Source organism: Manis javanica, chromosome 15, assembly GCF_040802235.1.
Source record: "Manis javanica isolate MJ-LG chromosome 15, MJ_LKY, whole genome shotgun sequence".
In the NCBI taxonomy this organism is placed as follows: domain Eukaryota; kingdom Metazoa; phylum Chordata; class Mammalia; order Pholidota; family Manidae; genus Manis; species Manis javanica.
In genome coordinates, this window is record NC_133170.1 from 23,528,421 (window position 1) to 23,543,831 (window position 15,411).

Below are 15,411 nucleotides of genomic sequence, written 5' to 3' on the forward strand. Positions count from 1 at the left end.
GGCCAAAACCCCTCTTTCCTCCTGCTACTTAGACTTACAGACACAGCCAGATTTGCAGAAGTACATGGTCGAGCAGGGTAACTAGAGGCACAAATTTCTGGCTGGAGGAGAGAAAAGAGAAGCCCGTGGAAACCATTAAGTATTGAGCAGATGGTGAAAAGGAACTTCTGAGTCATACTTGTAAACTCCTGGGCTCAACCAGCCACAAGCCTTGTTTTGTGCCTGGATCTGTTGCTAATTAACATACCAGAGACACTGAGAGCAAACCTAATAAATTAAACATTGCCCAGACAAGAGATTGACCTGGTTGATGCACATGCAAAAAATTCTGAGTAACACTACTCAGGCTCTGAAAACTGACCTGACATTGGAGTCAGAGCCCACAGAAGGCCTGAAACTAGCCAGAGTGATTGCCTGCTAAAGCCAAAAGTATCAATATACTCCAAAAATCTAAACAAAGAGTCTCACATCAAAATATTATTCAGAATGTCCAGAATATAATACAAAGGTATTCAGTATATAAATAACCATGAAATTTTCAGCTTGCAAGGGAAAAGGCAATCAACAGGATCTGAATTGACATAGGTGTTAGAATTATCTCACAAATATTTTAAAGTAGCTGTTATAAAAATACTCAAAATACCAAATGAAGAATAAATGAAGTCACTAAACAGGACTTAGAAATCAACTTTTCCTCATCTGAATTGCTTTCTGTCTAAATTGATTACTACTTTTATCAGGGGCAAAAAATTTTTTCTAGTCCTAAATTGTGATACCTCCATTTTCCCCAGTTGGTACAAAATCATTTTTTTCCCACTTGTAAATCATATTAAAGACTCAAATACAAGTTTTTTAAAAAATTTCAAGCTTTGTATACAATATATGAGATGATATATATATATATATACACACACACACACACACACACACACATTTTTATAGTGTATCTAATGTGCGATAATTCCATTTGAATGCTCTGCTAAGTTTTTCCATGGACTTATTGACTTTTTATTTGTAAATCTCCATTACTTACTTTTTAATTTTTTCTCTCCTATGGGCTTCAATGATAGGCTTTTCTCTTACTTAATAATGATAGTTTGCATCTGCATCTGTGTAACAGTTTGCAGTTTGTAAAGCTTTTCAGTGAAGTTTATTTTTATTCTCAATAATAAATTTAATCTGATCCCAGTCTCTTACATCTTTCTCTAACAGTTTCTTCTTTTTACTTATTAAAATAAGTTTTTATACATATTTTTACACAAATTAGAAGCCAGTTTATGGCTGTCCATCTCTCCTTGAAAAATCTCTACTTTTTAACAATTCTCCCCATGTAGGAACTAGTTCTGATCATCACCACTGCTTACCACCCAATGCCCACACTCTCCCTGAGGTCCAGCTTCTTACCTTGCTTTGCAAGTGATACAGTAGGTACAAAGTCTTTTTCCACATTACGGGTATGCATTTTGCTCCCAGTCTTTCTGAGGGAGCTAAATTACAGTCAACAGGCTGAGTTTAGAGCTTCCTCAATAACTGAAACTATGTTTTCATTTAAATCTGGCTAGAAGTGAAAGAGCAACACAAAAAACGTGTTTCTAGTCCCTTAATTTACCACAACAAAAAAACCATGCATGTTAAGAATGTCTTAGTAGATATTGAAGCTAATTCACATACATTGGTTGCAAGGCGAATTGATACTTGTTAATTTAAAGAAAGAAATGAGAATTTAGTGGAAAGAGGTATTCTCAGAGGACCTGAATGTTAGGCAAGTAAAAACAGCAATCCTACCCTCAAATTAAAATCCATTCCCAAGGGCTCACTTGCCTTAAAAAAAATTCTGTTTTCAAGAGGTACATATATTGACCTTACCTAAGGATTTCTTACATCTCAGAATACCTGAGTAGTCTTTTTTTTAATCGTTGTTTGTTTTACCTCTTGGTACAATAAGAGAATTTTTGTCTTGAATGTTGTAATGATATATATATATACACAATAGATATATTGTATATTAAATCTTGCTCTGAGAAATACATTATCCCTTGGTAGACATGTAGATGGGTACATATTGCCTTAATCTACTATAGTTTCCCCTTCCACTCACCTACCCTAACTCCTACCACCATGGTAGTTATCACCAGTCATTTCTGAGTGTCTATGAGTCTACTGCTATTTTGTTCATTTTGTTTTCTTTAGTCTTTTTATTCCATAAATAAGTGAGATCATATGGCATTTGTCTTTCTCCACCTGGGTTATTTCACTGAGCATAATACCCTCTAGGTCCATCCATGTTATTGCAAATGGCAGGATTTTTTTATGACTGAATAATATTCTATTGTGTATATGTACCACATCTTCTTTATACATCCATCTATTGATGAACACTTTGGTTGCTTCCATATCTTGGCTATTGTAAAAAAATGCAGCAATAAATATAGGGGTGCATTTTTCAAATCGGGGATCTTACTTTCTTCAGGTAAATTCCTAAAAGTGAAATTCCTGGGTCAAATCGTATTTCTACTTTTAGTTTTTTGAGGAACCTCCGTACTGCTTTCCACAGTGGCTGCTCCATTTTAATTCCTACCAATTTAATTACTGTTCATTCATTTTTATTCTAGCAGACAGACACCCTGTTTAGATGGATTTAGCACAAATATTCTGGCCTACTCTTGTGATCTGTGGTTGCAGGGACACTCTAATTTTCAGAGTGCTTGCAGTGTTATTTTGGTCTTCTGGGTTTATCTGGTGCCATGGGGCTCTCATGGTCTCTGCTGGTGGGTGCTACATGAGGGAGTCAGAAGGAGCTTCCCCAACAGCCTGGCCCATGTGAGTGGAGGAAGGGAGTTTCCAGACCACACAGATGAAAGAAGCTTCGTGGATATTGTGCTTGTTATGGTGGGCTCACTCCTGTTGGTGTTCCAAGCCATGTGGTGTCTCTGGGTGGTGAGAGGGGAGTTTGAGATCTGGAGGTATGAGTACTTTCCTTAGCTGCTTATTATCAGCCAGGCTCCCAGTAGATCCCCTTTGCTAGTGCTGCTGGATGCACCTGGTGGTGTCAGTGAGAAGCCATCAGTCAGGGTCAGGAAAGAGTCCTCTTGCATCTCCTTTCATTGTTAGGTGGGGGGTCAGAAAATATCAAGTCATAGCAACCTTCTTCTTTTGGATATGATGGAAAGCAGACTGAAGATGCTCTGCCATTGTGTTAGTTCTCCAATTCCAAACCAGTGATTCCAAACCAGTTCACCTTCATTGTACCATCCTTAAAACTACACTGATTGCTCCTTGTGTTATTTTCAAATGAGGATCAAGGAGACATGAGTCTACTCCAGCTTTTCCTACCAGAGGTCATGGTTCCACCCACATTTTTCATCCAACTTCCTGTAAGGATAAATATAATCCAAATTCACTTATTTTTTCCTGGTTTCTTTCCCATTCTTACTACTTTGCATCTTTCTGTTTCTTGTTCTCCACCTGTTCTTTGGTTATTTCTGCTCTCGAGGTCCCAGTGCTCTCTCTGGTTATCACATTGCATTCTGAGAGACACTGGAAGTCTAATTGTAGTTCTGACTAGAATTATTTTTTATTTGTTAAGGTATCATTGATATACAATCTTATGCTCAGATTTCATATGAGCAACACTGTGGTTACTACATGCCCCCTATTATCAAGTCCCTACCACATACCTCATCACAGTCACTGTCACTCAGCATAGTAAGATGCTATAGAGTCACTACTAGTCTTCTCTGTGCTTTACTGCCTTCCCCGTGCACCCCCTATATTATGTGCTAATCATAATGCCCCTTAATCCTCTTATCTCTCCCTTCCCACCCACCCTCTTCAGTCCCTTTCCCTTTGGTAACTGCTAGTCCATTCTTGGGTTCTGTGAGTCTGCTGCTGTTTTGTTCCTTCAGTTTTCGCTTTGTTCTTATACTCCACAGATGAGTGAAATCAATTTGGTACTTGTCTTTCTCTGCCTGGCATATTTCACTGAGCATAATACCCTCTAGTTATATCCATGTTGTTGCAAATGGTAGGATTTGTTTTCTTCTTATGGCTGAATAATATTCCATTGTGTATATGTACCACATCTTCTTTATCCATTCATCTACTGATGGACACTTAAGTTGCTTCCATTTCTTGGCTACTGTAAATAGATTCTGTGGGTTTGTCCTATATGACCTTTATTATGTTGAGGTACTTGCCCATTTTGTTGAGAGTTTTTCTAATGAATGGGTGTTGAATTTTGTCAGATGCTTTTTCAGCATCTATGGAGATGATCCTGTGATTTTTGTCCTTCTTTTTATTGATGTAGTGGGTGATGATGGATTTTCGAACATTGTACCATCCTTGCATCCCTGGAACAAATCTCACTTGATCTTGATGTATGATCTTCTTGATGTATTTTTGAATTCGGTCTGCTAATATTTTGTTGAGTATTGTGCGTCTTTGTTCATCAGGGACATTGGTCTGTAATTTTCTGTTTTTGTGGTGTCTCTGACTTGTTTTGGTATTAGAGTGATGCTGGCTTCATAGAATGAGTTTGGAAGTATTCCCTCCTCTTCTATTTTTTGGAAAACTTAAAGGAGGATGGATATTATGTCTTCCCTAAATGTCTGATAAAATTCAGCAGTGAATCCATCTAGTCTAGGAGTTTTATTCTTGGGTAGTTTTTTGATTACCAATTCAATTATGTTGCTGGTAATTGGACTGTTCAGATTTTCTGTTTCTTCCAGGGTCAGTCTTGGAAGGTTGTATTTTTCTAGAAAGTTTTCCATTTCTTCTAGGTTATCCACTTTGTTAGCATATAATTTTTTATAGTATTCTCTCATAATTCTTTATATTTCTGTGGTGTCCATAGTGACTTTTCCTTTCTCATTTCTGGTTCTGTTTGTGTGTAGATTCTCTTTTTTTCTTGATAAATCTGGCTAGGGGTTTATCTATTTTGTTTATTTTCTCAAAGAATCAGCTCTTGATTTCTTTGATTTTTTTCTATTGTTTTATTCTTCTCAATTTTATTTATTCTCTGATCTTTATCATGTCCCTCCTTCTACTGACTTTGGACCTCATTTGTTCTTCTTTTTCCAGTTTCAATAATTGTGAATTTATACTGTTCATTTGGGATTGTTCTTCCTTCTTTAAATAGGTCTCAGTTGCTATATACATTCCTCTTAGAACTGCCTTTGCTGTATCCCACAGAAGTTGGGTCATTAACCTGTAGTTTTCATTTGTCCCCATATATTGCTTGATCTTTGTTTTAATTTGGTCATTGATTCATTGATTATTTAGGAGCATGTTGTTAATTGTCCATGTGTTTGCAAACCTTTTTGTTTTATTTGTACAATTTATTTCTAGTTTCATACCTTTGTGACCCAACTTGGTTGCTATAATTTCAATCTTTTTGAATGTGTTGAGGCTCTTTTTGTGGCCGCGTATGTGATCTATTCTGGAAAATGTTCCATGTGCACTTGAGAAGAATGTGTGTCCTGCTGCTTTTGGGTGGATTGTTCTGTAGATGTTAGGTCCATCTGTTCTAATATATTGTTCAGTGCCTCTGTGTCCTTATTTTCTGTCTGGTTGATCAGTCCTTTGGAGTGAGTGGTATGTTGAAGTCTCTTAAAATGAATGCATTGCATTCTATTTCCCCCTTTAATTCTGTTAGTATTTGTTGTACATATTTGGGTGCTCTTATCTTGGGTGCATAGATATTTATAATGGTTATATCTTTTTTTTGAACTGAGCCCTTTATCATTATATAATATCTTTCTTTATCTATTGTTACTTTTTGTTTTGAAGTCTGTTTTATCTGATACAAGTATTGCAACTCCTGCTTTTTTTTCCCTATCGTTTGCATGAAATATCTTTTTCCATTCCTTCACTTTTAGAGTTTCCAGCCCGCATAGATGAAGGAGTCTGTGTATGTCTTTGGGTTTGAAGTGAGTCTCTTGTAGGCAGCATATATGTGGGTCTTGCATTTTTATCCATTCTATAACTCTGTCTTTTGATTGATGCATTCATTCCATTTGCATTTATGGTGATTATCGATAGATATGTACTTATTGCCATTTCAGGCTTTAGATTCGTGGTTACCAAAGGTTCAAGAGCAGCTTTTTTACTATCAAGCTGTCTATCTGAACTCACTTATTATGCTATTATAAACACAATCTGAGGATTCTTTTCTTTCTCCTCCCTTCTTTTTCTTCCTCCTCCTCTCTTTATATGTTAGATGTCATATTCTGTACTCTTTGTGTATACCTTGACCGACTTGTGGGTAGCTGATTTAATTTAGCATTTGGTTAGTATATAATTGGTCTACTTCCTTTGCTGTGGTTTTATTTTCTGTGGTGACAGCTGTGTAGCCTTAGATGTACTTCCATCTAGAGCAGACCTTTAAAAGACACTGTAGAGATGGTTTGTGCAAGGTAAATTCCCTCCACTTTTGCTTATTTGGGAATTGTTTAATCACTCCTTTAAATTTAAATGATAATCTTGCTGAGTAGAGTATTCTTTGTTCTTTGCCTTTCTGTTTCATTGCATTGAATATATCATGCCACTCCCTTGTAGCCTGTTAGGTTTCTGCTGAGAAGTCTGATGATAGCCTGATGGCTTTTCCTTTGTAGGTAATCTTTTTCCTCTCTCTGGCTGCTTTTAATACTCTGTCCTTGTCCTTGATTTTTGCCATTTTAATTATTATGTGTCTTGGTGTTGTCTTCCTTGGGTCCCTTATGTTCAGAGATATGTGGACTTCCATGGTCTCAGAGACTGTTTCCTTCCCCAGATTGGGGAAGCTTTCATAAATTATTTCTTCAAAGACACTTTCTATCCCTTTTTTCTCTCTTCTTCTTCTGGTACCCCTATAATGCAAAATATTGTTCCATTTGGATTGGTCACACAGTTTTCTTAATGTTCTTTCATTCCTAAAGATCTTTTTATCTCTCTCTACCTCAGCTTCTCTGTATTCCTATTCTCTGACTTCTATTCCATTAACTATCTCCTCCACCTCATCTAATCTGCTTTTAAACCTCTCCATTGTTTGTTTCATTTCAGTTATCTCCCTCCTGAATTCATCCCTTAGCTCTTGCATATTGTTCTGTAGCTCCATCAGCTTGGTTATGACTTTTATTTTGAGTTCTTTTTCAGAAATATTGATTATTTCATCCCTCTTTTTGGTGTTTGAGGTATTTTGGATTGAAAAAGGTTCTTCTGCCTTTTCATAGTCCTGGGGCAATGGGAGTGGTCGCAGGCAAGTGGCATGGGTGTCAGCTAGGACAGCAAAGTCCCTTCCTGCTTTCCAGTTGCAGTGCTTGTCTGTGCCAGTTAACTGCACACAGGGAGCAGCCTCTGCATTGATCCCCTAAGCTGCTGTGGGCAGGGCGGCCCTCGGGATGGCCTAGCATAGTGGCGGGGGTTGCAGGCAACTGGTATGTGTGTCTGTGGTGAGGACAAAGCCCTTTCGTGCTTCCTGTTTGCCATGCCTTTCTCGACTGTGCCAGTTAACTGTGCACAGGGAGTGGCCTCTGGGTTAATCCCCTATACTGCCATGTGTGGGTGGCCCTCAGGATGGCATAGGGTGATGGAGCATGTCACAAGGCAAGCGGCATGGTTGTTTGCATCGAGGGCAAAGCCCTTTCGTTCTTCCCGGTTGCCATGCTTGTCTCCGCTGTCTGGGCCGGTTAGCTGCAAGCAGGGAGAAGCCTCTACATTAAGCTGTGTAGTTGCTGTAGGTGGAGCTGCCCTTCGGCTGTTCTGCAGCAGTGGCATGGACAATGGGTTTGTGCGCAGGTGCCAGGGGGGAGGAAGAAGCGGCAAGCTACTTATCGCAGTAGGGGACCTGGGGCTGCATTGCAAACCAGGGGGATGGAGTGCCTGAAGCTCCTGAAAGTTCCCAACCTGCTAGGCTGAGTGCGCTGGACTGATTTTGTCCACCTGTTCCTTCTCCTAAATCCTTGCCCCTTTAGCAGCCTTCTGACTGTTGAGAAGTGTTTCAAAGTGCCTGCTTTTCTTTTATCCCAGGGCAGCCGGTTGTGGGAACCTGTTTGCAGTCTTAGTCTCTGACTTTGGTTTTCAGCCCCTCTAGTCTCCAGAGCACCATGCAGTGTGGGTCTGTGCTCCCAAGGTAGATTCCTAGGGCTGGGTATTTAGCAGTCCTGTGCTTCCACTCCCTCCCTGCTTTGATTCTCTTCCTCCCGCCAGTGAGCTGGAGTGGGGGTAGTGCTTGGGTCCTGCCTGGTTGCAACTTTTTTACTTTACCCTTTTCCATGAGATGTTCGCTTCTTCCAAATGTAGACTGGTTGGTGTACTTTTTACTTCTGGTCACTCTTTTAGGAATAGTTGTACTTGCTGTATTTTCAAAGTGTATGTGGTTTTGGGAGGAGATTTCCACCACACTTCTCACACCACCATCTTTTTTCCATTCTGACTAGCATATTAAAAGCACCCAACTTGCAAAATGAGACATCCTGCTTGGGGTTCCCACAGAAAAGATTTAAATGCCAGCACCTACTTTCTTTCACACATTGCAAGTAATAGCTGTACATACATTATACATTCATTTCCATAGCACAAAGAACAAAATCTATTTTCAGTTTATTTTTTTCATATTCAGAACATTAGTATAATGAATGTGTTTGAATACAACTTGCATCATTGCTGTGCCATAGAGTAGATACTCCTTATCTCAAATATTTCCAGTTTATTATCTGGAGAGTTTGTGTCATGGCTGTACTTTTTGTGACTCAAAGTAAAGAAACTCAGATAACCATTAAATATATTCCATGATACAGAAAAACTGTATGTTTTAAAGCACAATGAACACAAACTATTAAGAGTAAATATGATATTTGAAACATACACAAGAGCAAAATATATTCAAACAGATTAATTCATTTAATAGACATTAATTAAGTTCCTGCCATCTGTCAGGGACTGCACAAAGCACTGAGACATAGTGAAGGAAAAGTCACTGTGGCCTCTCCCCGCATGTAGTTACATTCTCATTGGGAAATGAGAAAATCGAGTAAATCATAGCAACACAGTGTACTAAGATTTAGGTTGGCGGAATAATGACTATGAGAACACAAGATAGGGAATTATTTAAAAAATTTAAAAATAAAAATAAAGAATTCTAGACCAGGTGAAAAAAACAAAAATGAAACCAACTACTGTAAATGACTAACTTTCCAGTTTTTACCTTTAAAAACCCTAAACTTTGTCAGCAATTCAGAGCATAATTTGGGCCGCTGCCTAAATCAGTGTCCCCCTCATTGCAATCCCAAAGACCCCAAATAAGCACAACTAATTGTTTAAAAAAAAAGATGGGGAGCTATAACCTAATAGAAAGATCATTCATGGAAAGTGATGATTAAATTAAGACTAAGGATGAGCTCGCCCAGTTGCCTGTCTATGGTTGCATAAAAGCTGATTTGCTCCAGAGCTGATATGCTCCATCAGAGCCTTCATCCTCTCCACTGTGATTTGGGTCTTCGGAACTGCAGCTGCTGACATGGCTGTAGTTGTAATTACCCACGGGTGGCTGTACCCTGAGTGCTTCTAGAACTGCTAAAACTGCTATGCAGTAGTCCCACCTAATCTGTGGGGATGTATTGCGAGACACCTAGTGGATGCCTGAAACCGCAGATAGTACTGAACCCCATATATACTATGTTTTTTCCTATGTATAACAGCTATGATAAAGTTTAATTTATAAGCTAGTCACAGTAAGGGATTAACTTCAGTAATAAAATAATTGTAACAATATACTGTAAAAAAAGTTATGTGAATATGCTCTTGTTCTCTCTCACAAAATAGTTTACTGACTGTGCTCACCCTTATTCATGATGATGTGAGGTGATAAAATGGCTGTCTGAAACGATGAACTGAGATGAACAACGCAGGCATTGTGCTGTAGAGTTAGGCTACTGTTGACGTTTTTGCTGATATGTCAGGAAGATTGTCTGCTTGCATGCCTCAGTTAACCACAGATAACTGAAACTGTGGAAAGAAAACCCACAGATAAGGGGACAACTGTATTATTTCCAATGGACATGAACACCATGGAGTTTCTGTACAAGCTCAGGCTTGACAAGTTGCACTTTCTGGGACCCTTCTACAAGCTGGGATGCTATCCACTAGCAGGAAACTTACTTGATATTTTACTTTTATTCATTTATTGTATGTATGTCAGATCTAAGCAGAGAGAGGGAAGGATTTTGAAGAGAAAGGCAAAAGAAGTTTGAAAGGAAAGCAGTGACATAATTTTAGTGTATGACCTTGGTTACCATTAGTAGTTCGTGTTTACTGAGAGCAAATGAGGAGTCACTGAAAGATTTTATACAAGGAAGTAACCTGATCATATTTTAGATTGGAATGATCATCTTGGTTGCAACATAATGAATGAATCAGAATGCATTTAAAGTGGAAAAATGGGTAAGTCCCAAATTATGTAGATTTTTTTCCCTATGTTATAAACCATGTACTTTCACAGGTTTGTTCTTGTGAAGAAATGTTTCAGATGTGTGCTTTGAATGATGAATTCAACTGATAGTGATTTCCGCTGAAACACTGGAAATTAATCTGCTGGAAACCTATTTAAACAGCTCACTGACTTTCTGCTGGGAGCAGCAAGAAAATGGCAGTGAACTTAACATCACTTACAAGTTTCCATGCTGGTAGCAGAACTATTGCTATTATGTTTACTTTTCTTTAGAGTTATAAAGGAAAAACAACAATTTATTGCACATTTACTATGAGCCAGATATACTGGCAAGAGACTTTCATCTGTTACCTCATTTGATCTTACAACTAGCCAGTGAAACTGGTATTGTTATGCTCACGTTTCATGTTAAGAAACTCTGAGCAGCTTGCTAATTTACCCAGGTCATAGTTGGCAAGAAATGAAATCCACTCTTTAAATATAAGGCTTGGAAGCTAGTTCATAAAAGAAAACTAGGCCAATTAGGGTCACAGTGCTACCAACACCAAGCCCGTGCCACTTGCTGCATGACATGCCAGTAAGTGAAGAGACAAGGTGTTGGGGCCAAGAAAAGCAACTTTATTCAGAAAGCCAGGAGACTAAGATGGCTTACTAATATGAAGAACCATTTCAGTTTAGGCTTTTTTTATGTCAGGAAAGCAGAACAGGGGACGGTTGTGATCAGGAAGTAACAGTCACCACAGACATCTGGACATAAGCAGGGGTCCGAGGAGACTTGTGAAACTCCTTGTCCTTGGTTCGTTGACTCCGGTTCTCTTGTTGATGCAGGTCTGGCTGTGATGTTCCTACGAGGCCTCAATGATCCAGTCGTTTCTGTACATACACTTCCGTGTCTCCCTGAGGGGTGGCGAACTTCAGGTAAGGGGCTGGTTGCACCAGTTTTAAGCTGTGAACAAAATACTTTTTGATGATTAACAAGCCTGTGTGCAGGGCTGCAGGGCTTAGCAGAAGCTTTTTGACCCAAAGATTAAGACATTAAAGGAGACAGATAGCATATGAATGCAGAGATGCTAACCATTTTTACTCTATTAGAACAGTTTGACCAAAATTTTATTTGTGAGTCAGTCACACACAGTTTATCAATATGAAATCTTGGGTTTAGTTTTTTGCCAGGTTTTTTGTTTTTATTTTTTGCTTTTCAGAGTTCTGTAGAAATTTAGCTTCTTTGTGGGAAAGTTAACATAAATGAAGAAAATAGGGCAGAGTCTCACAGTCATAAAGGCATAGCCACAGTTTTGAACACACCCTGTATTTGACATTGTGCTAGTTTCTTATGATAGAGACATGAACTAGAAATAGTCCCCAAATCTTAGAAAACCTGAGATGAAATGGATTGTCAGGCAAAAAGCATTATTAGGGTTAAATAAGGTTATTACTCACTGAAAAAAAGCTTTAAATAATGAAGGAAAATTATTTAATAATATATATGTAAAATATATACAGTAAAATTTGGCAATTTACAGAAGATTTGGTGACAGTACACCAAGGAAGTAGAAATGGAAGTATATAATATAAAGAAAGGATGCACTGTAAATTGCTATTTTAATCTTTTGAGGACTCATCAGTACAGTGCTACATTTAAAACATTTTTTTCTAAAAATTAAGTCATATATTGAATAAAATTCAGTAGTTCTGAGATTGGGTATTGAATACTTAAAGAATTTGAGTAACTGTGATTAATTCGATATTAAAGGCAAGATTTTTAATCCAATTAAGTAAAATAGAGAATAGTATTTCTTTATAGGTATAGAATTTATTTAGCACACTTTAAAATATAAGCACTGAGAAAGCATAAAAAGTATTTGTCAGTATTTTTAATGTTTTAAAAGAATACAAAATAAATATTAGTTTTAGTGCTTTTTAAATTTCCCTATATATTTCTAACTGGTAATAAGAGAATTTTGAAAATGTTAACATAATTTTTTAAAGGTCACAGACCAATTGTAATTTTTCTCATTAGTTTTTGAAATCATTTTGGATGGTGTCAGCCAGCATGGTCATCTTTAGGCAAAAAGGATGTCTACAGAAAAGATGAGTTCATTGATATTGATTATACTCAGGGTTTTAAATACAAATATCAACTCACACAATTTAAAATCTATGTAATTTAGAATCATGCTCATCCATATCCTTGTGTTATGTTCCTCAGGGATGGCTTTGTAAGACAAAAGTGAAATGTTATGGTCCCCCACAGTGGGGAATTACCTATAAAGACCTGGAAGTAACTTGGCATCTGCAGACATTACTCGGTTTGCTGCAAATCCATTTCCTGTCTGTGTAGACCCTGGCGCTACTGACTCCATTATCATTCAGGTAGGCGCATTCCCCACCTCCTTTGATGACAAACCTAAAAACCAAACACCAAGTATTAAATATCCATCGATTGAACCCCTGCACTCATTCCTCCACTAACATCTTCAGCACCCCCACTCCAGGTGTTTAATGTGAATAAGAGAACAGTAAAAATAAAAACATGTCTCTTATATGGCTTCACAATAATAAACACCACTCCTGTATTTAGTTCCTTCTACATCTCAAGGCCCTGCTTGCATATCACAGAGCTCATCATTCAGCCATACCGGACGCAGTGTGTATTATTGATTAGGTGTTTAATCAGTGCTTGCTGTTGTCCTCAAATGAACTACTGCCATTGGCAGCCTTCAGTGAAGATTATTTTCAGTCTTCTCCTGAACTGTTACATAAATGTGTGGAAATAAAAATATTTTCTAGTCAATTTCTCAAGAGCTTAGCTTTAACTGGTGAAAGTTATTGGGCCCCCTACATTTATTTGCTCCAAAATACCCATGGAAATGTTCACAATCCAAGAAACAGTTACTAAATTCTTTCTGGTGATACAACTTTAGGAGAAATTCCCCACTGGTTCCCAGAAGATCTTCCTTTTATGAATGTATGCAAGAGTGGGCTCAAGAGTTATGTGGGTATCAATTCATCGGTGGCTTTCTAGGATTTTAGAATCCTTGCTGTGCATCAGCTATTCTCTCTACATTCTAAATAGGAATTTCAACAGAGAAACATTTAAATCATTGGGAGAGTATAAAAACTATCTCATGTCATCATCATGTTAAAGATTTCAACTGAAATCACAATAAGTAGTTTTTCCAAAGGCACAGCTAATAAATGAAGAGCATAAATAGGATTTACATGTCTTATGCCCTAGTGTAGTAAGCAGTCCATGATACTAAATTTACTGTCTCGTAAGCACAATTCACATTCATAACCACACAAACAGGAGAAGGAAAAAAAACCTTAAAACCTACCAGACGTGGTATTCAGTGTTGTCTGTCCATTTCCAAATGTGATGTGAGGATTCTCTTCTGAGGCCTATCCAGTGGTCAGAAGGGCCTTTGTATCTTTTCAGAAAATTCTGTAATAAGACACAGAAATTGAAAACATGTATCTTTCTCTCTTAATACTCTTGAGTCTCTCCTCTCTACAGCCTTCTGTTTGGGGATCATAGCTTGATATAATTGGGAAGTTTAGTCTAGTCATTGGAGTTAGACTAGGCCCTAATTCTCAGCTAAAGTCATTCAGTGTCTGTGATCTTAAATTACTTTATTGAAAGTCATGTTCCATCCCAGTTTGACTTGGAAAATCCTAGTTATGACTTGTATTAATATTAATATTGTCACTTTAACTCCCTAAAATGTCCCCATTTGGATGATTAATCATATGATTACCATACTTCTTAGTACATTGAGAACAATACATCTAATCTTGCAGGTTAACTATGGGGATTGCATGAGAGAATGTATCTAAAATGCCTCTCAGGGTTGCAGGCAAAGAATACAAGTGTTAGTCACTAGTGTGCATCCCATGGTCCTCAGTCTGCCTGAAATGGGATCCTTCCTTACCTTTCAGTTTAAATCCTACGCAGCCTCTCCCTTTAAGGGAGCTAAGTATTCAACAGAGAACATGATCCCACAATATTGCTTACCAGTTCCTCTGCAGTTTCAAACTGAACAAGATGAGCTTCTAAAGAGGCACAAAAGATCTGGCTGAATGTCCAATTTCTTGTTTCTTCAGAAAAATAAAAACACTTATTTCCAAATCCAATCCATGTTTGGGGGCAAGTAGCATTCACAGGATACTCTGAGATCAGCTCTGACTTTCTCCCTAAAAGTTGGACAGTCACAAATAATTATAATAAATAAAATTTTTCTACCTACTTTTCCATTTACCATCCAAGGTCAGTTTTGAAATATATACTTTTGATTGTTGCTTTCTGAACTCATCACTGAGTCTTAACTCTGAGCACAGTAGTCATCGATCCAGTGGTCTTCAAGTGGGGCAACTGTGTATTGGACTTTCCAAGCAGTACATGGGCACTAATGGTTTTAGGGAAACCAACTTCTACAGCATCAACTTCTGTAGCTCTGCAGTACTCTTTCCTAGTATCACAGAGACTCTCAGGCTCTCCTTTCCCACTTCTTCCTTAATATTAGCTCTTCTTCCTCATGATAAAAGAAAGGCCACTCCTTCCCTGTCCTAGGTGTTATTATGGTGCACTTCCTAGGGTGTACAGAACTATCCCGTGGATAGAACATAACATCATTAAAAAATTGATTTTGGTACCAAAATACAATTTAGGGCTTCCAGCAGTTTTCTATTTTATATGTATTTCTGTTAAATATGTACAAAAAATATTTCGGCCCTTGGGAATACTCTGAAACCAAGATTTCAGAATGTAGGCTGTGGGAAGAATAGCTATGTCTCATAACCTCACCTTTTCCCCCTTTAGCATCTAACAAAGAAGCCACTACTTCTCGAAGGGTCTAGTGAAAGTGATGAGATTTGTTAAGAAATATTCAATACCAAAGATGACTTCTATTTCCTCTTATATTTAAAGGTAGGCAATTCTGTACAGAAATGCTCAATCTCCATCCCTAGAGTGAGTCACTGGGTAATGG

The 15,411-nt window shown here is 37.9% G+C and overlaps 3 protein-coding genes across 14 annotated transcripts in view; 1 reads left to right on the plus strand and 2 right to left on the minus strand.

Annotated features, from left to right (window-relative positions):
• The window catches only part of LOC108404240 (C-type lectin domain family 2 member D-like), a 37,501-nt gene extending 35,717 nt beyond the window's left edge, over positions 1 to 1,784 (minus strand). The window contains exon 1 of one of the 2 annotated variants that reach the window (XM_037008724.2): positions 1,405 to 1,784. In XM_037008724.2, coding sequence (XP_036864619.2) covers positions 1,405 to 1,462 — 58 coding nt within the window. In that variant the 5' untranslated portion in view covers positions 1,463 to 1,784. The remainder of the gene's footprint in view (positions 1 to 1,404) is intronic. The other variant, XM_037008723.2, reaches the window with a different exon arrangement.
• KLRB1 (killer cell lectin like receptor B1) overlaps positions 1 to 15,411 on the plus strand; it is a 111,315-nt gene that overhangs the window by 49,898 nt on the left and 46,006 nt on the right. For 4 of the 9 annotated variants that reach the window (XM_073223819.1, XM_073223818.1, XM_073223820.1 and 1 more), the window contains one exon: positions 11,252 to 11,341. The gene's annotated coding sequence lies outside the window, so the exon portion shown is untranslated. Of the gene's footprint in view, positions 1 to 11,251; positions 11,342 to 12,656; positions 12,797 to 15,242; positions 15,351 to 15,411 lie in introns of those variants that run through there. The other 5 variants (XM_037008718.2, XM_037008721.2, XM_073223822.1 and 2 more) reach the window with 2 other exon arrangements.
• LOC108404243 (C-type lectin domain family 2 member D11-like) overlaps positions 11,232 to 15,411 on the minus strand; it is a 36,737-nt gene continuing 32,557 nt past the window's right edge. For 2 of the 3 annotated variants that reach the window (XM_073223824.1, XM_073223823.1), the window contains exons 5-7: positions 14,439 to 14,617; positions 13,762 to 13,868; positions 12,689 to 12,830 (exon numbers count right to left, since the gene is read on the minus strand). In XM_073223824.1, the coding sequence (XP_073079925.1) occupies positions 12,689 to 12,830; positions 13,762 to 13,868; positions 14,439 to 14,617 (428 nt within the window). Of the gene's footprint in view, positions 11,370 to 12,688; positions 12,831 to 13,761; positions 13,869 to 14,438; positions 14,618 to 15,411 lie in introns of those variants that run through there. The other variant, XM_037008722.2, reaches the window with a different exon arrangement.